Source organism: Rhinoderma darwinii, chromosome 2, assembly GCF_050947455.1.
Source record: "Rhinoderma darwinii isolate aRhiDar2 chromosome 2, aRhiDar2.hap1, whole genome shotgun sequence".
Classification (NCBI taxonomy): Eukaryota; Metazoa; Chordata; class Amphibia; order Anura; family Rhinodermatidae; genus Rhinoderma; species Rhinoderma darwinii.
The window spans coordinates 261,860,654-261,881,689 of record NC_134688.1 but is presented as its reverse complement, the minus strand read 5'-3'; the positions used below and the strand labels follow the sequence as shown (position 1 = coordinate 261,881,689).

The following is a 21,036-nucleotide window of genomic DNA, read 5'->3' as shown; positions in this document are numbered from 1 at the left end:
CACTGTGCGCTATAAATGACATTTTACTTTATTCTGCGGGTCGGTACGATTACGGCGATACTATATGTATATAGTTTTTAATGTTTTGTGGGGTTTACGCAATAAAATCACTTTTCGATGAAATGTATTTTTTTTTTTTTTTTTTTGTCTCCATATTCTGAGAGCTGTAACTTTTTTTTTGTTAATTAAAAAAAGCTGTGTAAGGGCTTGTTTTTTTCAGTACGGGTTGTAGATTTTATTGGTACTATTTTTTGGTACTTGTGACTTTTTTGATCACCTTTTTATTCTATATTTTGGGAGGGGTGATGACCAAAAAAATTGTGATTCTGACATTGTTTTCTTCAATTAATTTTTTTTTTGCGTTCACCGTGCGGGATAATATTTATAATTTGGGTCGTTACGAACGCGGTGATACCAAATGTGTACTTTTGTTTTTTTTTTTTTTTAACGGTTTCATTTTCTTCCTATAATAAAAGACTTCTCATTGGGAAAAAAAACATTTTTTTTTGTAACTTATCTTGTTTTTACACGTCTATAAAACCTTTTTTTTTTGTTTAGTTTGACCTGCAGCACTGATCACTGCTATAATACATTACACTACCTAGGTAGTGTAATGTATTATAAACTCAGTGTGACTCAGAGTCACACTGACAGGAAGCCTATGAGGACCGGCCTCCGGTTTATACTCACAGGCTGCCGTGCATGGCAGACCCAGAGGCTGTTGTATGGCCTCTGGTTTTGCCATGCAACTGACTGCAGCACCTGCAATCAGCCCCCGGGAAAGCTTGTTGTAGCAACAAACTTTCCCTGCGATCACATGATCGGGACCTGAACCAATTTAGGTCCCGATCATGTCTCCGGGACCAGAGGCAGGGGTTAACAGCGTGATCTGGGTGTCAGCGCTGCTCTGAGACACCCGGATCGCGCTTTTAACACCCACTGTGAATTCACGTTGGCGCTGCACAGAGACGTGAATTTACTGTGGGCGGTCGGGAAGTGGTTAAGCCTGTTTAAAGGCTCAGTTGCAGATTCCATTGGTTTTTACTCTAAAATGACAACTACTTGGTGGAACCCGACGGACCCCAATATAAGTCATTGGTTTCTTGGGTGCACCACTGATGTCTGTGTGACTGATCTGTCAGGATCAGCGTTAGGACTTCCATTATGAATGGAAGCCACCATGCAAATGCAGAGCTAAAATGTAATCTATCTTATTCAGGGGCTTACATAGAGGATAGGGGCCCCATAGCAAAAAACATAATTTCTCCCTTCTTTGGCATGTTTCTTTGTTTGTGGAGAATGGAGTCCTGCACAGGATTACACCACCCATGAAGAGGGAAGGCGTCCACTTTAGTTGAGGCCACCATTCTCCATGGGCACCATAGCAGCCAGAGGTGCCGTTAACCCTTACCCATGCATGCTGTTTTTGCAAAATCTATCTAACAATATAGAGCAATCTAACATCCCAGCATGCGAGGTTCTAAAGCAAAAACAACTGATGATTCAGTCACGCGTTGCTGGGTTTATTACCAGCATGTTAGTAAAGGTAGAATACAATACGCGGTGGCCTGCCATACATGTGCCACTCTATTGGGCCTCAGTGGATGGTTGTTGTCACTGCTCTTTTGTGAGAAGCTTGGCAGGCAGCACTTGCATACAAATGTTTTCATCTCTTTGTGATGTATGGAACTACTCACATGGGACTAATTCAGCTATTGCATCAATTGTCACTTGATTGACTTTTGATATGTGGTGTTTACAAGCTGCTTCTGTGACTTTCTTGAAAGTGCTGTAATAGCTGTGACCATTTTTGTTGGAACGGTTTTAATGCACGAGGCCCAGTGGTATGCATAGCAACCAATAACATCACCCCTTTAATTTTTCATTTATTTTTTTTTTTTTGGGGAGGGAGCATGCATACATACAAGCATACTTTTTAAGAATGTTTCCAATGATAGAAGGGAAAACTTTATACACCTATTGTAAATGGAATGGCTGCTTTAACACTACCATTAGGCTGTGTTCACACGGAGTTTTTTGCAGGAGGAAAATTCCTCCTGCAAAAACTGCTCCAGTAGGTTTTTGCACAGTGGTTTGACAAAAACTCGTCAAAACACTCGTCGAGGTTTTTTTTTCCTCTTTCTGACTCATTGAAATGGGGTTTTGGAGGCGGAAACCGCCTCAAGATGGGTCATGTTGCTGCTTTTTACCACGACGAGTTTTTTTTACTCGTGGAAAAAAAACTCTTCTGCCTCCCATTGAAATCAATGGGAGGCATTTTCGGGCGGTTTTTGAGTTTTTTGGCGTGGTTTCTGCCCCAAAAAACTCGTCAAAAAACTCTGTGTGAACAGGGCCAGAGTATACGTTTACCTCTCTTTCGTCAGAGGAAGAGAGGATCGAAAGATTAAACGGAAAGCAACGGTTCCGTTAGAATTACCATTGATTTTCAATGGTAATTCTTTTGCTTCAGTTGATTTCTGTTTGTCTCAGTTCGCTGGGTTTCCGGTTTTCTTTTCGCCGAAGTGCAGTCTGCAGAACTTTTGTTTCTGTGAAAAAAAACGCAAACCGCGGAACAGACAATGTATATAAAGTTTTCCCTTCTATCACTGGAAACATTCTTTAAAAAGCATTCTTGTATTTATAACCAGTTATTCCAATCGTAATAGAGAAAACAATATTTCCTGGAGCTCAGATCTGTAAATTATGACTTACATTTCCAGCAGGTAAGGCCCGAAGTAGAGTAGAAGGTTGAGAATCGCTGCCCTAAGGCAGAGCCACGACCGCACTTAGGGTATGTTCACACACACTAATTACGGACGTAATTCGGGCGTTTTTGCCCCAAATTACGTCCGAAAAATGCGCCTCAATAGCGTTGACAAACATCTGCCCATTGAAAGCAATGGGCAGACGTTTGTCTGTTCACACAAGGCGTATATTTACGCGCCGCTGTCAAAAGACGGCGCGTAAATAGACGCCCGCGTCAAAGAAGTGACCTGTCACTTCTTGGGGCGTAATTGGAGCCGTTATTCATTGACTCCAATGAAAAGCAGCGCCAATTACGTCCGTAATGGACGCGCCGTTCAAGCGCCTGCACATGCCGTTACGGCTGAAATTACGGGGATGTTTCCTCCTGAAAACATCCCCGTAATTTCAGCCGTTACGGACGCTGTCGTGTGAACATACCCTTAGCGTTTCTGCGTCGTTATGCTCTGCAGCCAAACACCATCTGATTTCCTATATGATGCCTATATGATGCCTCCATACCGCACCTTTTTACTGTGGTATTCTCCCCTAGAAGCGATGCTGTTATAGGAGAATAGTTTGAGGTTACCATGTCGGAAGTTTTTGATCGGTGGGGATCCGAGCACTGACTTTCTGTTGCTTGAAGAGGGAAAAACCTCCTCCTCAGTCAGTGAAGTCTTTGGGTGCAGTATTACGACTCAATGACACTTGGTGTTTTTTATTCAGATCTATAATATGGCTCATGAGGCCTAAGGCATGAGCTATGTGGAGTAATGCACGGTACAAGTTGGTTCAAAGACTTAAGTTGAATGCTATGACTTTTTTTTTTTTTTTTTTTTTTTTTTTTTTTTTTGCAGCAATAGCCGCAACCCACTGAAAGTGCAATCTGCCTTGCTTTCCTATATAAAAAAAGTGTGCTGTGAAATACCACCCTGGGGGCTAAAAGGACACTCTTGAATGGTAGCCTATATTGTAGAAATGTCCTGGATCGTTATTGCAGCGATCAAAGGTTGCAGCTTTACATTTTTATGGTTAAAGATGCACTGTCACCACATAAGTGCCCTATCTCCTACATAATGAGATCGGCGCTGTAATGTAGGTAACGGCAGTGTTTTTTTTATTTAGAAAACAATCAAGTTGAGCGACTAGCTTTATGCTAATGACTTTTTTAATGCCCATCTGGGCGTGTTTTTTTTACTTTTGACCAAGTGGGCGTTGTGGAGAGAAGTGTATGACGCTGACCAATCAGCGTTATGCACTTCTTCCCATTCATGTATTCAGCACAGTGATCCTGCGTTGTTGACGATGTGCTGTCACATACACCCACATTAACGTTACTGAAGTGTCTTGACAGTGAATAGACATGACCTCCAGCCAGAATGGGATGTCTTCGTAAAAACGTCCAGTTGGGCATTAAGAGTTATTAACATAAAGCTAAAATCGCTCACAACTTGGTGAAAATAGATTGTTTTTCTAAATAAAAACACTGCGGTTACCTACATTACAGCGCTCATCTCATTATGTAGGAGATAGGGCACTTATAATGTGGTGACAGAGCCTCTTTAAGCCATACATTATGCGACTTGGTACATCCACTTGAGACATCACTAACTTGTGCCTAAGTAACAGTATGCTCTTTTGTTGCACTTATATGTAATGCTGCTTGCGGCTATTAGAGCATGCTGGGAGTTGTAGTTTTATCACAGCTGGACAGTCGTAATTTGAAGACCACTGCTGTAGCATAATCCGAAATGACTAAGCATTTTCCAGTTTTGAAGGGTGACCTATAGTAAATGCCTTCATTTGACAATATTTGCTCCAGAAGATAGATTGCTGGCACGTTAAATATTTCAGGCTAATTCCTGTAAGTTTTTGTGACGACGTGGTCATTTTAGTGTCCAGTGCACTGGTCCTATGAACAATCTTTACGCATAAAGCTGTACTGCTATTCTAAAATGATTGGAGTATCTTCACAAAGGACTGGTAGCTAAGGGAGGTGCATCTCCAGGGATTGACTCCTATCATTTTATCGCCTAGGCTACATGATGGGATGTGGGGTGTGCCAACAGTCAGTGCGGTCTAAAATGATCTATTACATGTAGTAAAACGGCTAGAATTCATTAACTTTGCTTTAACTTGCATTTGGACAATACAAAGAGAAAAGTAGAGAACTGAAATGCATAGATAAGCGAGTTGAATGTCCGGATAAAAAAAGGCTTCCTATGCCATAAAGATTCCAGATGGTTGGAATTTTGGCACTTGTCAGCTATTTGGGCCATGACCTATGACTTGATGGAGCTCTTGTCCTGACACCATGAATTGAGCCATTTTATGGAAGAATGAGACACGTGCACATATTGGTGAAATGCCCCAGCGGTGGCTTTTCAGATATTCCCGGTACGAAAACTGATTAAATAGACTTTTGTTTTTAGTTAATTAAGCAGCAAAAATCATGAAAGCCTATAAGAATTCCTAATCTCTTCAACATCAACATTGAAGGGTGAAACTTGTTCCAGAACATTCTCTACATTTGTGATTTTTTTTTTTTTTTTTTTCATTCCTTGCAGTTTAATGTGTTTTTCAAAGATTCTCTGTTTAACACCCTTCCCCCTACTGGGCTCCTTTCGTGTTCTCTCCCACCATCCAGTTTTCCGCCTCTCTCCCCCTCCTCTCTCACGCTCTCTTAAATTCTGTTCTCAGTCCCTTCTGCTGCCTCCCTTCCTCCAGCTCTTGACTCTTCCATGGAGGGTTTTGCTAAATAGCAGATCTACTTAAGCTGCGAGCTACATTTGGAGCAGCAGTGACTTTTTGTAGGAGTCTCATGTGCTTAAGCACATATATAAGTTTTTATCAGTAGTATGTACTGTAAGTGCCAATATTCGGACCGCATGGTTCTATTCAGATACAGATTTTATATATATATATATATGAGACTTTCAATCATTAAAGTAATAAATGTATAGGCACGTGTTTGTGGCGATGGCTATCACTGTTACTTTACTGGATATTTATAGGACCGTTGTTTAGGGCTTATGTAGTGACATAAATGAGTGATAAGTTATTTTGTCTGTGTCCTTAATTTTTCTTATGTCACGGGTAATATCCCTCCAACCCAAGCACAAAGCTTGATCATAATTCATATTTTGGTAGGTGGTCTATCTCCACTCATGGACCAGTAAGATGGTAGTGAAAACATGGTGAATTTGGGCACTGACTTATACTCTAAGCTGATGACGTTTAAAAGCCTATTTTCATATAAGGCTGGGTTCACACAACCTATTTTCAGGCGTAAATGAGGCGTGTTATGCCTTGTTTTAAGTCTGAAAATTAGTCTCCAATATGTCGGCAAACATCTGCCCATTCATTTGAATGGGTTTGCCGACGTACTGTGCCAACGACCTGTCATCTACGCGTCGTCGTTTGACAGCTGTCAAATGACGACGCGTAAAATGACTGCCTTGTCAAAGAAGTGCAGGACACTTCTTTGAAACGTAATTTGAGCCGTTCATTGAATTCAATGAAGAACAGCTCAAATGATCGGCCGTCAAAGACGCCTCGCATAATGCGAGGAGGAGCTTTTACCTCTGAAACGATTCTGCTGTCTTCTCCTGAAAACAGTGTCTTTTCAGACGTAAAAGGAAGCTAGTGTGTGCACATACCCTAACAAGCATTTTGGTGCTGTACTAGAACCTTCCTCAGGCTTGGTTTGAAGGTGCTAGTACAGTGCCGAAACGTGTTGCTTGTTATATGAAAAAAGTTTTTATACTTTGACATTGAATATCATCCGTTTAGAGTGTCAGTGCCCAAATTCCCTGTGTATTTACTACACTCCTACCATTACTCTTGGCAATCCACAGATTCTCCAGATAGTCTAGGGGAGGACCATTGAGAAAGTCAACACTCCATTTGATACTTATCCACAGTGTTGTGCTTGAATACGCACAACCTGACAAGGTGAGCGGCTTTCATACAACCTTTTTAATATTTACCAAAGTTACTGCAGCATGAAGCGCCCAGTGTATTTTTTTTCCTTTTTAATAGACTTCTGTACTGTAAGGGTATGTTCACACTGCTTATTTACGGCTGTTTTTCGGGCTGTAAACGGATGAAAAATCCGAAGCAGAACGTCTCCAAACATCTGTCCATTGATTTCCATGGGGAAAAATGGCGTTTTGTTCAGACGGGCAGTTTATTTACGCGGCCGTTTCTCGAAACGGCCGCGTAAAAGAAGTGCATGTTACTTCTTGAGCCTGTATTGGAGCTGCTTTTCATTGACTCTGTAGAAAAACAGCTCCAAAAACGGCAGTGAAAAACGCGAGTTGCTTAAAGAGGCTCTGTCACCAGATTTTGCAACCCCTATCTGCTATTGCAGCAGATAGGCGCTGCAATGTAGATTACAGTAACGTTTTTATTTTTAAAAAACGAGCATTTTTGGCCAAGTTATGACCATTTTTGTAGTTATGCAAATGAGGCTTGCAAAAGTCCAAGTGGGCGTGTTTAAAGTAAAAGTCCAAGTGGGCGTGTATTATGTGTGTACATCGGGGCGTTTTTAATACTTTTACTAGCTGGGCGTTCTGATGAGAAGTATCATCCACTTCTCTTCAGAACACCCAGCTTCTGCCAGATCACGCTGTGACGTCACTCACAGGTCCTGCATCGTGTCAGACGAGCGAGGACACATCGGCACCAGAGGCTTCAGTTGATTCTGCAGCAGCATCGGCGTTAGCAGGTAAGTCGATGTAGCTACTTACCTGCAAAAGCTGATGCTGCTGCAGAATCAACTGTAGCCTCTGGTGCCGATGTGTCCTTGCTCGTCTGACACGATGCAGGACCTGTGAGTGACGTCACAGCGTGATCTGGCAGAAGCTGGGTGTTCTGAAGAGAAGTGGATGATACTTCTCATCAGAACGCCCAGCTAGTAAAAGTATTAAAAACGCCCCGATGTACACACATAATACACGCCCACTTGGACTTTTACTTTAAACACGCCCACTTGGACTTTTGCAAGCCTCATTTGCATAACTACAAAAATGGTCATAACTTGGCCAAAAATGCTCGTTTTTTTAAAATAAAAACGTTACTGTAATCTACATTGCAGCGCCTATCTGCTGCAATAGCAGATAGGGGTTGCAAAATCTGGTGACAGAGCCTCTTTAAACAAAAGTTTAAAATCTGCTGTTTTCCCTTGAAAACAGCTCCGTATTTTCAGACGTTTTTTGATAAGCGTGTGAACATGCCCTTAGACTCATTTATATAAGTGTTCTTCACTGTCCAGTCAGCTCTCTGGTAAAGCTGGGTAGTGGCCATATGACTGCATTTACAGGTCCCATGTGGGTTGTCACATTCATTTCAAGAGGCTGCAGACTTAGTGATAAGGAGGAGAGGGATAGATCACTTCAGCATTCCGGCATCTGGGAAAGCTATAATTAAATAAAGTTATGTTTTAAAGCATAGAAATATTTCTGAATCCTTTTCATTCTCAAATTAAATCTAAGATTCTACTTTGTTTGCGCGCGTGCATGCGCGCGCATCGGGAGTAATGGTTGTCAGCAGTACAATTATTTCTCTGGACGGACGTGGCCAACATCTTATTGCGCCGGTCGCATAATCTCAGAGCTCTGTGCCCTGCCACTCTGCAACAGCCGCAAACAGCAGTCACAGGTGCCCACCTATGGGTAAAGAGACCCCAAAGGTCTGGACTTTCCCCTGCAGTGCTTCAAGTCGCTCCTGCTCCGCCGACGCTGGACGTCTATTTCTTAAGGAGACGGTCCACTCTGCTCCCCCAGCCGCATCAGCCGCCATCTTTGGCCTCCTCGTTCACACAGCCGGAGGAGCTGTTACTGCCGATGGAAGACATGGCGCCTCAGCCAGAGGGCTCCAGCGATTCCTCCTGACTCCCCTATGTCGGCAAGTGCTTCACATGACAGTCAGGGGAGAGACTGGCCTCATATGGATGGGGCTGCGGCCGCCATGCCACGTGGTGCACTACATCAAGAGGGGGACCCTGCTCTTATGCTGACTGTACCACCAATGTTGCAGTCCTCAGACCATGCAGCCCCTCATTTCTTAACTGCTCCTAAAATCCCAGAGGTCTTCAGTCCAGCATAGGGAGGTACCATGCGGTTCTTCCTATAGCTCTTCCCGGCAGACTGAGGTGGAGGATGATTTTGGGGGCACACCATCTTTGACCCCATATGCTCCGATACCTCCCATGTCTGCCTCAGATTCTGATCAGGATGACCCTGTTTCACCACCCTTAGATATACCACAAATGTGGAGGGAATGCTTTTCACAACTACCTACCAAAGATGACTTCAAGAATATGATACAGGAGGTGAAAGAAACATTTTGCTCGGAATTAGCAGCGGTTTCTCAGGATATGCACCAAATCGCTACTAGGGTGGAGACTCTGGAGGAAGACCATGATTCTACTAGACTCCATGTTTCTGTGATTCAAACTACTATGTCCTCTCAGCTCGCTTCCATTAGAGACCTGCAATTACATCTAGAGGACCTGGATAACGGGACGTCGTCACAACATTCGGATCAGGGGTATACCTGAGCCCTTGGGAGCGGAGGACCTTCATCTCATGTTAGAGACTATCTGTAACGACATTTTGGGTGCACCTCCTCCTAAAATACCACTTGACAGAGCACATCGGGCATTGAAACCGAAATTAACCACCTCTCAACCTAGAGATATTATTTGCTGTGTTCAGGATTTCCGTACTAAGGAGGACATTATGCTCAAAGCCAGACAGTATAAAAATGTTGGCTTATGGAGGCGCCCCGATCCAGTTGTTTCCAGACCTCTCCTGGATTACTCGACAGAAAATACGTCTGTTTCGTCCTTCTTGTAACCTTACGTGACCATAATATCTTCTATAGATGGTGTTTCCCGTTTTCCCTTACAGCTCAGAGATGGTGTTTCTGCAACCCTGAGAAACCGAGGGGTTTTGCCTCACTTTTGTGATACCCTTGGTATACCTACGCCTAAGCTGAAGAATTGGGAGACTCCTCTACCACACTCTCCTCCACCTCCAGTTTGGCAATCCATCAGAAACAAGCGGAGACTCCAAGACTATCACCAAATCGCAGATCTCCGAGACCTGCTCCAACTTGATGGACACTAAGCGGTTTCATGGCACCTGTGTGATTTATGTGAAGGATTCTGGTCATCTTATACCAGATATTCTCTTCACCAGCTGAAATGTTTAGGCTGATTTTAAGCTTATATTTCTTGTTTCATTTGTATTTCTTTCCTTTTAAAGTAAATTGTGGCAGGGTAGGATAGGTTCAAGGCAACTTGGCTCACCAGCCTCTTACTTGGTATTTGAGTACTCTTCCACACCCTTCCACACAGTTGTTTGATTGATTGCTGGAGCCCGACTTCCTCCTTGATTTGGGTATTGTTTTTGCAGTTCTTCCGTCTGTTTTTGGAGAGAGTTGCAAAGTGTAATATTGTATTACAAGCTTTCATTTGCCTTAATATCACCCACCCCAGGGTATCATACTTCCCCTGGTAGTACATTCAGTTTTCTAACTGGTGTGCATTGATTTTATGTATTTTCTTGTTGTTGATATTTGTCTTGCTTCCCTGGTTTGTTTCTCTCCCTTCCTTTATGCTTCTTTCCACGCTAATGGCTGAGATGACTGTCTTCTACGGACCTCGTTGGACGAAGAGTATCAGATCTGTTTTGCTATGAGACTTGACAGAGACCGGCTTCTACGTAACTGTGAGCTGTATACATTTGCACTTTCCACGTTACTTATCTTTCTCCCATACATCTATAATCATGGTTAAATTTGTCACACTTAACGTAAAGGGCTGAGGTTGCCTTTCTACAGGAGACACATTTGGATTCTTCTGGTTCATTTAGTTTTGCTTGGGAGGGCGTATCCTGTTGTGTACTCTGCAACGTCTGGTCGTAAGAGGAAAGGGGTTGCCATTATGATCTCCACTACGTGTCCTCTACAGGTCCACACCTCACAGGGAAAGAAGAGGAGTGTTTTGATCCAGCGCTGCGTGGAGTTTAAAATGGAAGCGGATTTCCAAGTTTAATGTTCTTGATTTTTTTCCCCTCTATTAGAGAATATTGGTAATACCCCCCTCATAACTTAGTCCAACACAACACACTACCACTGCCCACCTACAGTAATAAGCAACAGTCAACAATCTACAGTCAATATAAATATGTCATTCTATAAATCAAAAGAAAGATCTCAATACTTATATGACACTGTAAAATAATCATTCATATATTTCTAATAAACATTCATTTAAACATATATACACAACACTTACCAATCTCATATTTGCCATCGTCTGTAGGAAAATTTGTGTTACAAGGCAGTGGGGAATGACGAGACTGTCCGTCCCTCCTGCTTACACTCCACACAGTAACACCACCTGAAATACAAAATACATCCAAGTCAGGTTGAATTTACATAACCATACATTACAAACTCACGAAGCAGTCAGTTGTAAACGCAAATGAAAATGTAAATATGACGGGTAGTAACCATTCCCACTTCCGGTTTGCGTTCCAAATAGTTAACAACAGTGGAACGCACTCAGCAGTCAGCTGCACCGCAAGAACCAGGATATAAATATGACAGCGCGCTCTTTTCAAATAGACATTACAGCCAAGACTAAGGACGCAGAAGCATCCGAAACGCGTAGGCTCTGAGGACATCACCGCCCGCTTACCTTCACACCAGGACTATATACCTCTGGACTATTTTTTAAATCAAGAACATTAAACTTGGAAATCCGCTTCCATTTTAAACTCCACGCAGCGCTGGATCAAAACACTCCTCTTCTTTCCCTGCTTCAGATCGTGTGCCGACACGAGGATCCGGGCGCTGCTGTGACACAATCCACAGTGTCAGGTGAGCTGGAGGATTCCTCCCCCCTCTTCCTCTATTTTTGTTCCACACCTCACACTTAGATCCTGGTGGTAGATATGTTATATTAGAGGGGACTCTGTATGGCCAGCCCATTGTTTTGTGTAACGTCTACTCCCCTAATACTTTGCGTAAGAATGGAATCTGCAGAGTTTTCTCCAAACTACAAAACCTCAATAGGGGCACATGGTTGATAGGTGGAGACTTTAATGTTCCGTTCTCTACGGTCATGGACACAACTTCTTACACACAACACTCCATCCCCTACTCTCGTGGGACTTTCCACTTGTTTCAGGCAGTTGATTAGGGAAACTCACCGTTATGATCTGTGGCGAGTTGATCATCCTGGCGATAGGTCTTCTACTTTCTTTTCCCATACAAATAACACTCTCACACGCCTAGATTATTTGGTAATGTCCCCACCCTCCGATTGCTTCAGTCAGCGGTCATTGATCCGATCTCCTGGTTGGACCATGCGCCAGTGTCGGTAAATATGCAGGTTGGTAGACCCTCCACGAGAGCCTGTCATCGGCGTTTAAATGAATCGTTAATTAAATCCCCCGCTCTTGGGGATGGCCTGGCTGCTCACATGCGTGAAATCTACAAACTCAATGAAGGCTCGGTTCAATCCATTTCTACCCTTTGGGAGGCCCATAAGGCAGTGATGAGAGGGCATTGCATGGCCATGGGTTCTAGATTAAAAGGGATTCTAGGCCCAAACGGGTGTCTCTCCTTCGCAAAATTACTAAACGGGAAAGGGAGATGGGGACTCGGCATACAGTGCCGACACTGCGGAAATTAATAGAGGCTCGAGCACAGCTTAAGGATATAGCCATGAAAGGGGTAGAAAAATCAGTCCTGTATACTAAACGGATATTGTGACAGGGGCAACAAAGCCCATTCGCTTCTAGCTCGTATATCGAGAGATCAGACGACTGCTCGCACGCATGCAGGCTGTTCGGGCCTCCATCACCCAGATGACATACTGAAGGACCTCCCTGGTGGTAAAACCCCTGGGCCAGGTGTGTGTGTGTGTGTGTAAAACTTTCACGGAGATCCTGGTTCCAAAGATGGTAGCCAAAGATGGTATCCTTGTTTAACGCCTTCCTACGGGTTCTCCCATCCCTCAAACGTTCCTGCATTCTCACATTAGACTGATCCCTAAGCCGGGTAAGGACCATGCAGATTGCTCCAATTATAGACCCATAGCTCTTTTGAATTCTGATCTAAACATTTTTACTCATCTCCTTGCAAATAGACTTAATGTTTGGCTCTCATCTTTGATCCATAAAGATCAGGTGGGCTTTGTGCCCTTTAGACAAGGGGGAGACAACACAAGGAGGACCCTTGATATTATTGATGCCCTTCACAAGCATGAGGAATCAGCGATCCTTCTTAGCCTGGATGCGGAGAAGGCGTTTGATCGCTTGGGATGGCCGTTTATGTTTGAAACTGAGGTCGTTTGGGATTTCGGGTTCTTTCTTGACGGCTCTGCGTGGCCTTTATTCCAACTTCGCCGATTAAACTTCCGCACTCCACCTCCAACCCCCCCCCCCATTCCAGATTTGGAATGTCACGTATCAAGGCTACCCACTATCACCTCTTCCATTTGTGCTCTGTATTGAGCCCCTTGCAGCTCAAATCCGACAATCCATAGATCTAGCCGGGGTCAAAATACAAGATAAAGCGTTCAGTCTCATTATTTGCAGATGCCGTTCTCGACGATCACTAAACCTCATACCTCTCTTCCTACCCTTACTAACGTTCTCCATAGATATGGGAGGCTTTCAGGTTATTCAATTAATACCTCTAAAACGGAAGCACTCCCTCTTAACCCCTTAAGGACGCAGCCTAGTTTGGGCCTTAAGGCTCAGAGCCCATTTTTCAAATCTGACATATTTCACTTTATGTGGTAATAACGTCGGAATGCTTAAACCTATCCAAGCGATTCTGAGATTGTTTTCTCGTGACACTTTGGGCTTCATGTTCGTGGTAAAATTTGGTCGATATATTCAGTCTTTATTTGTGAAAAATTGCAAAATTTAGAGAAAATTTACAAAAAATAGAATTTTTCAGAATTTAAATGCATCTGCTTGAAAAACAGACGGTTATACCACCCAAAATAGTTACCAGTTCACATTTCCCATATGTCTACTTTAGATTGGCATCGTTTTTTGAACATTATTTTATTTTTCTTGGACGTTACAAGGCTTAGAACATAAACAGCAATTTCTCATATTCTTAAGAAAATTTCAAAAGCCTTTTTTTGAAGGTGCCAGTTCAGTTCTGAAGTGGATTTGAGGGGCCTATGTATTAGAAACCCCCATAAAACACCCCATTTTAAAAACTAGACCCCTCAAAGTATTCAAAACAGCATATAGAAAGTTTTTTTAACCCTTCAGGCATTTCACAGGAATTAAAGCAAAGTGGAAATGAAATTTGCAAATTTCATTTTTTCTGCTGAATTTCAATTTTATTAAATTTTTTTTTAGTAACAGAGAAGGTTTTACCAGAGAAATACTACTAAATATGTATTCTCCAGATCTGCAGTTTTTAGAAATGTCCCACATGTGGCTCTAGTGTGCTCGTGGACTAAAACACAAGCCCTAGAAGCAAAGAAGCACCTAGTGCATTTTGAGGCCTCTTTTTTATTAGAATATATTTTAGGCAGCATGCCAGGTTTGAAGAGGTGTTGAGGTGTCAAAACAATGGAAACCCACCAGAAGTGACCCCATTTTGGAAATTACACCCCTCAAGGAATTCATTTATGGTTTTTGTTATCATTTTGACCGCACAGTTTTTTCACAGCACCTATTTGAATTGGGCTCTGAAATGAAAAAAATGATATTTTTTCCAATAAGATGTCATTTTTGATCAAAATTTCTTATTTTCACAGGGAACAACATACCCCATTTTGTTGCCCAATTTGTCCTTAGTGCGGCAATACCCCATTTGTGGTGATAAACTGCCGTTTGGGCCCATGGGAGGGCTCAGAAGAAAAGGACCACCATTTGGCCTACTGGAGCTTTTCTGGTGCTAAGTCATGTATGCAGAAGCCCCTGAGGTACCAGTACAGTTGAAACCCCCGAGAAGTGACCCCATTTTAAAAACTACACCCCTTAAGACATTCATCTAGAGGTGTAGTGAGCATTTTGACCCCACAGGTACTGTGTAAAAGATAATGCGCAGCAGATGGTGCAGTGTGAGATTTGCAATTTTATATATATATATATATATATATATGCCATTTCAGTGTCCGATATAGTGTGCCCAGCATGCGCCACCGGAGATATACACCCCTTAAATTGTAATGTGGGTTCTCCTGGGTACGGCAATACCCTACATGTGGCTGTTATCAGCTGCCTGGGCATACGGCAGGGCTCAGAAGGGAAAGATGAGGGGGGTAAGCTGTGCGGAGTGCATCAGGGTAAATTAAAAATCAAGGGATGTATGATACATTTTAAAACAATCTTTTATACAGAGCCCTGGTTTTTCGGGACGCGTGTCACATTGGTATATTATATTCTTCCTTATCCCCCTCTTATAGCAGACTCTGCACCTCTTTTGACTCTTTCCCTTTCCACCGGTTTGGGGAACTTCTCCTGGAAAGTGTTGCCCTGGTACGATGCGTGTGGCCTCGCTTCCAGAAGTACTGGGTGCCCCCCCTTCCTGGTCCCTAAAGATTAGATCTTGAAATTCCAGGAAAGTTCCCCTCTGGCCTGCACATCGACGTAGCACGTACGAATTGTACAAAGCCATCTGTATGATGTGCCCGGCCAGCTTCTTATACCACACCGCATGGCGCTGTAGGGCTTCAGGATTTGATCTGACAAGTCCATCCCTCCCATGTACCTATTGTAGTCCAGGATGCAGTCTGGTTTGGGGGTGGCCTTTCCTTCATATATCCTAAATCTGTAGGTATACCCTGATGCACTCTCGCAGCTTATACATCTTCACGCCATACCTTGCCCTCTTACCCGGCAGGTACTCGCGGAATTGAACCCTCCCTTTAAAATGTACATGGGACTCATCAATAGAAATACACTTCTCGGGGTGTATGCTGGGGAAAACCGGGCACTGAAACGGTCTAATAGGGGTCTCCGTTTATACAAACGGTCAAAACTGGGGTCATCTCGGGGTGGGCACGGCTCATTATCAGTATAATGTAAGAAGCGAAGTATTGCCTCATTTATTTATTTTTTTAGGTTCCAGTTCATTTCTGAAGTTGCTTTGAGGGGCCCATATATTAGAAACCCCTATCAAACACCCCATTTTAGAAACTAGACCCCTCAAAGTATTCACAACAGCATTTAGAAAGTTTATGAACCCTTTAGGTGTTTCACAGAAATTTAGAGCAAAGTAGAGGTGAAATTTACTCTTTTTATACCATATTTTTTATAACACAAAAGGATTTATCAGAGAAACGCAACTTAATACGTATTGCCCAGATTCTGCAGTTTAGAGAAATATCCCACATGTGGCCCTCGGGCGGTAATGGACTGAAGCGCCGGCCTCCGAAGCAAAGGAGCACCTAGCGGATTTTGAGCCCTCTTTTTTTATTAGGCACCATGTCCGGTTTGAAGAGGTCTTGTGGTGCCAAAACATTGGAAACCCCCCAAAGTGACCCCAATTTGGAAACTAGACCCCTTGAGGAATCCATTGTAGTTTTCTTGGGGTGCATGCGGCTTTTTGATCAGTTTTTATTCTATTTTTAGGTGGCGCGGTGACTAATCAACAGCAATTCTACTATTGTTTTTTTAATCTATTTTTTTTACAGCGTGCACCGTGCGCTATAAATGACACATTCACTTTATTCTGCGGGGCGATACGATTACGGCGATACCAGATGTTTATAGTTTTTTTTTATGTCTTATGGCATTTACACAATAAAATACGTTTTGTAAACAATCATTCACTTTTTGTGTTGCCTTATTCTAAGAGCCAGAACGTTTTTATTTTTCAATCAATAAAGCCGTGCGAGGACTTATTTTTTTGCGTAACGAACTCTAGTTTCAATCATTACCATTTTTCGGTACATGCGACTTTTTGATCTCTTTTTATTCCATTTTTTGGGAGGTGAAGTGACCAAACAATTGTGATTGTGGTACGGTTTATTAATATTTTTTTTTTACGGCGTTCACCGTGCGGGATAAATAACAAAATAATTTTGTAGTTCAGGCCGTTACGGACGCGGCGATACCAATTATGTATAGTTTATTTGTTTGTTTATATATTTTTATTAATAATAAATGACTGATAAGGGAAAAGGGGGGATTTTTACTTTTACTACTTTTAAATCTTTTATTTTCTTATTTTTACACATCTTTTTTTAACTTTTTTTTCACTTTATTACTTTGTCCCACTAGGGGACTTGAGGGCAGGAGGCCCTGATCGCTATTCTAATACACTGCACTACATGCGTAGTGCAGTGTATTAGAGCTGTCAGCTACTCACTGACAGCAAGCATAGTGGGTCCTGACGTTGTCAGGACCCACTAGGCTTCCGTCTATGGCATAGCCGGACGCCATTGTTTGGTGTCCGGTTACCATAGTCACCATCGCCGGCCGCTATCGTGTAGCAGGCCGGCGATGGCGGATTAACCCCTAAGAAGCCGCGATCGCTATTGAACGCGGCTTCTGAGGGGTTAATCGGCGGGGGAGCTCCGCGATCGGTCCCGGCACATTGAGCAGTGATAGTCTGCTGTCGGAAACAGCAGCTATCACAGCTCATGAACGCGCCCCGCGCGAACGGCGCCGTGTTTACTCCATGACCTACTATTAGGTCACTGAGCGCGAACGCTACAGTTAGCATGACCTAATAGGTCATGGAGCGTTAAGGGGTTAATGTCCCACTCCACACTCTATTGCTCCTCAAACAAAACTACACTTACAATTGGAAAGATCTCCCTGACTTATTGGTGAGTCCAACTCACCACCTCTTACGTATCAGTTTACAAGGCTAATTTCCCTCCTCTTTTGCTCTCCCCATGTCCTTTTTTGGACGCATTGCAGCAGTCAAAATGACACTGCTCCCTAAATTATTGTATTTCTTTGAGATCCTACTAGTGGCAGTACCCATGGGGGAACTGAGGACAATGCAGTCTTCCATCCTCTGGTTCATATGGCACTCCGGCAGACATAGAATCCCGAAATCTGTTTTATTGTCTAGTCGATCTGCCGGGGGGGGGGGGGGGTTTGTCTGTCCCGGACGTTGTGAAGTAGTATTTGGCTTCCCATCTTCGCCGCATTCCCTGTTGTGTGTCACTTCGGGCATACAACAAGTGGACTGAAATAGAGAAATTGTGGATGGCTCCTGTTCATCCTAATTCTTCGTTACGGGGTGACCCGCTGGCATTGCCTTCTTCGTCTGTTGGGTCCCAGGCGCTTTCAGCGGGAGGTATGGGATACCTGCAAAAGACTTTCACTTGAAGTCGGATTGCCCGCCTTTAACCTCTGTTCTATATACCCCTACTATTCCAGGGGGTACTACTTCCCGAGTGATCCGATTTGTGGACGGGTGCCGAGGTGTTCCACCTGGCTGATATGGTTGATCCTCATACGCTAGATCTTCACCCGTTTTCATATTTCCAAAGGCTTCACAACATCATCACTTCTAAAAAAAAATTCCACTATCTTCAAATTAGACATTACATGCAGCGGACCTTCAGATCCACTCGGGTCACTGCTACAAGCTTTGTCGCCATACTACCACTACTAAAGGGCTTATATCCGCTATTTACACAATACGGCTGTCCCCGGATAACTCCCCTCCACCTATGCATAGATATATGACCCTGTTTAATAAATCCATCCCTTTCTCATTCTGACAGATCATCTGGTCACAAGCAGCTAAAACTTCCCTTTGTACTACATACAAAGAAAATCAATATAAAATCCTTATGTTTTGGTATCCTACCCCTGTCCTCTTGCATAGCTTCAATCTGGGTATTTTGTTGGTGATGAGGGGAGATCTGTTCCATATATTTTAGAGCTGCTCCCTGATACAACCGCTTTGGCTGGAGGTTAGGAATTTGGTGTTGCAGCAGGATATTCCTCTAGCTCCTCTTCATGATCTCTTGAATGAAGGATATTGGAGAAGCCCTCAGCTCGACTTTTCCGTCACTTTCTTACCGCTGCTAAAACTCTGCTTGGAAATGGAGACAGACTGCCCCTCCCTCTCACATTGTCTTACTGACTAGGATTAGGGAAATTCGCACTATGGAACATATGACGGCTTCACTTGATAATACGCTGAACAGATTTAGAGTTTTTTGGGATCAGTGGGACAAGTATTGGCTACCAATATTTCTTTTGATCTTTTTTTTTTTTTTCTCCCCTCCCTCTGGTCTTTCTCCTTGTCTTGTCTGATTGTATTTTCTAATATGTCAAATGGATTGTATGGCCTGCCCATACGTGTCTATGTCTTGTGTGTATTTTGAAAACTTTTTCCAATAAAAATACAGTTTAAACCAATTATTTGTCCGACCGCTATCTAAAATGTATGAACAGCATTAGGTCTCATGCACATTTCACTGATTTGACAAAGGCATTTTTTCTGTCTGGTCTCTTTTGATTGGCAGAAAAAAAACCATTGCATCGGATGTCTTATTAAAGCGGCTCTGTCACCAGTTAATAACTTCCCTATCTCCTACCTAATCTAATAGGCGCTTTGATGTAGATAACTTTTTTTTTTTTTTTTTATTATTTTTTTTTTTTTTTGAAACTTTTATTATTGACCAAGTTATGACCATTTTTTGATTTATGCAATTTATTTTTAAATGCCCAACTGGGCGTTGTTTTTTTTTTTTTTTCTCTATTCACCAAGTGGGAGTTGTATAGGAGAGTGTATGACGCTGACCAATCAGAGTGATACAATTCTCTTCATTCCAGCCCAGCTTGATCTCGCGAGATCACGCTGTAACGTAACTTCCTACTGCAGGGCATTCACCGGAGCAACGTAAGACTGAACAGACATTGCCTCCAGCCACTACAGATTCAGATAAACGTCCTGGCACGGCTGGAAACTGTCCAGTCTGCCATCGCTCCGGTGAAGGACCTGTGGGAGGAAGTGATGTCAGAGCGTGATATTGCGAGATCACGCTGGGCTGTGAATCAAACTGGGCTGGATTGAAGAGAAGTGTGCCACCATACAGTCTCTCCTACACGTGGCTCTGCCATGTGCATTATATAGAGATGTCCCTTGAACTATGTACAACTACCTAAAATGTTAAGCAATAAACCATTAACCCCTTCCCGACATTTGACGTATCCATACGCCAAAGTCTGGTAGCGGAAGTATGGAACGGGCTCCGAGTGAACCCGCTCCATACGATGCCGGTGTCTGCTGTGTTACAGCCGACACTTCAGAGTAACGATCCCACTCGTTTAACTCGTTAAATACTGTGGTCAATAGCGACCGCAGCATTTAAATCGTTAGAGGGGGGCGACTCCCCCCCCCTAACAGCTCATCGCGCCCCCCGCAATGCAATCGCGGGGGGGGGGGGGGTGATGGTTGCTATGGCTGCCTGGGGGCCTAATGAAGGCCCCCATGTCCGCCATCTTTGTACACCTATTAAGCCTTGCCTCCGGCAGGGCTCAATAGAAGCCTGTCAGAATCACGATATACTATACATTAGTATTGCAGTATATTGTGCAAGTGATCTAACGATCGCTGGTTGAAGTCCCCTAGGGGGACTAATAAAAAAAAAATGTCAAAATGAGTAAAATAAAGTTGTTTATGTTAGAAAAAAATCTATAAAATAATGTAAACGTTCAAATAACCAGTTTCCCATTTATTTTTTTTTTCCCCTAGAGCATAGTAAAAACATAAATAAATCTAATTGGTATCGCCGCATCCGTAAAAGTCTGAACTATTACAATGTATCATTATTTAACCCGTACGGTGAACGTCGTAAAAAATAAATGTAAACGCCTGAATATATTTTTTTGGTCACTTTATCTCACACAAAAAATGAAATAAGCGATCAAAACATCGCATGTACCCCGAAATGGTATCCTTAAAAACTACAGCTTATCCCACAAAAAATAAGCCGCCCTACCACATAATCGATGGAAAAATAAAGTTATGGCTCTCGGAATTTGGCAACACTAAATAAATTTTACTTTTTACACTTGTAAAAGTATTAAAATATAGAAAAAACTATATTTGGTATCAACGTAATCTTATTGACCCACAGAATAAAGTGAAGATGTTTTAATTGCACAGTGAATTCTGTAAAAACTATGTGCAAAAAACAATGAACGAATCGTTTTGTTTGTTTTTTACTGTTTTTTTCTTAGTACATTATATGGCACAATAAATGGTGCTACGAAAAACTACAACTCGTCCTGCAAAAATCAAGCCCTCATAGGACTAGATCGACGGAAA

General features: G+C 42.8%; 1 protein-coding gene across 5 annotated transcripts in view; it reads left to right on the top strand.

Annotated features, from left to right (window-relative positions):
- The window catches only part of CLIC4 (chloride intracellular channel 4), an 88,800-nt gene that overhangs the window by 13,283 nt on the left and 54,481 nt on the right, over positions 1-21,036 (top strand). Inside the window, exon 1 of one of the 5 annotated variants that reach the window (XM_075853216.1) lies at positions 14,564-14,713. The exons of the other annotated variants lie outside the window; for them this stretch is intronic. Within the exon in view, the coding sequence (XP_075709331.1) occupies positions 14,693-14,713 (21 nt within the window). The 5' untranslated portion in view covers positions 14,564-14,692. Of the gene's footprint in view, positions 1-14,563; positions 14,714-21,036 lie in introns of those variants that run through there. 5 annotated transcript variants of the gene reach the window in all.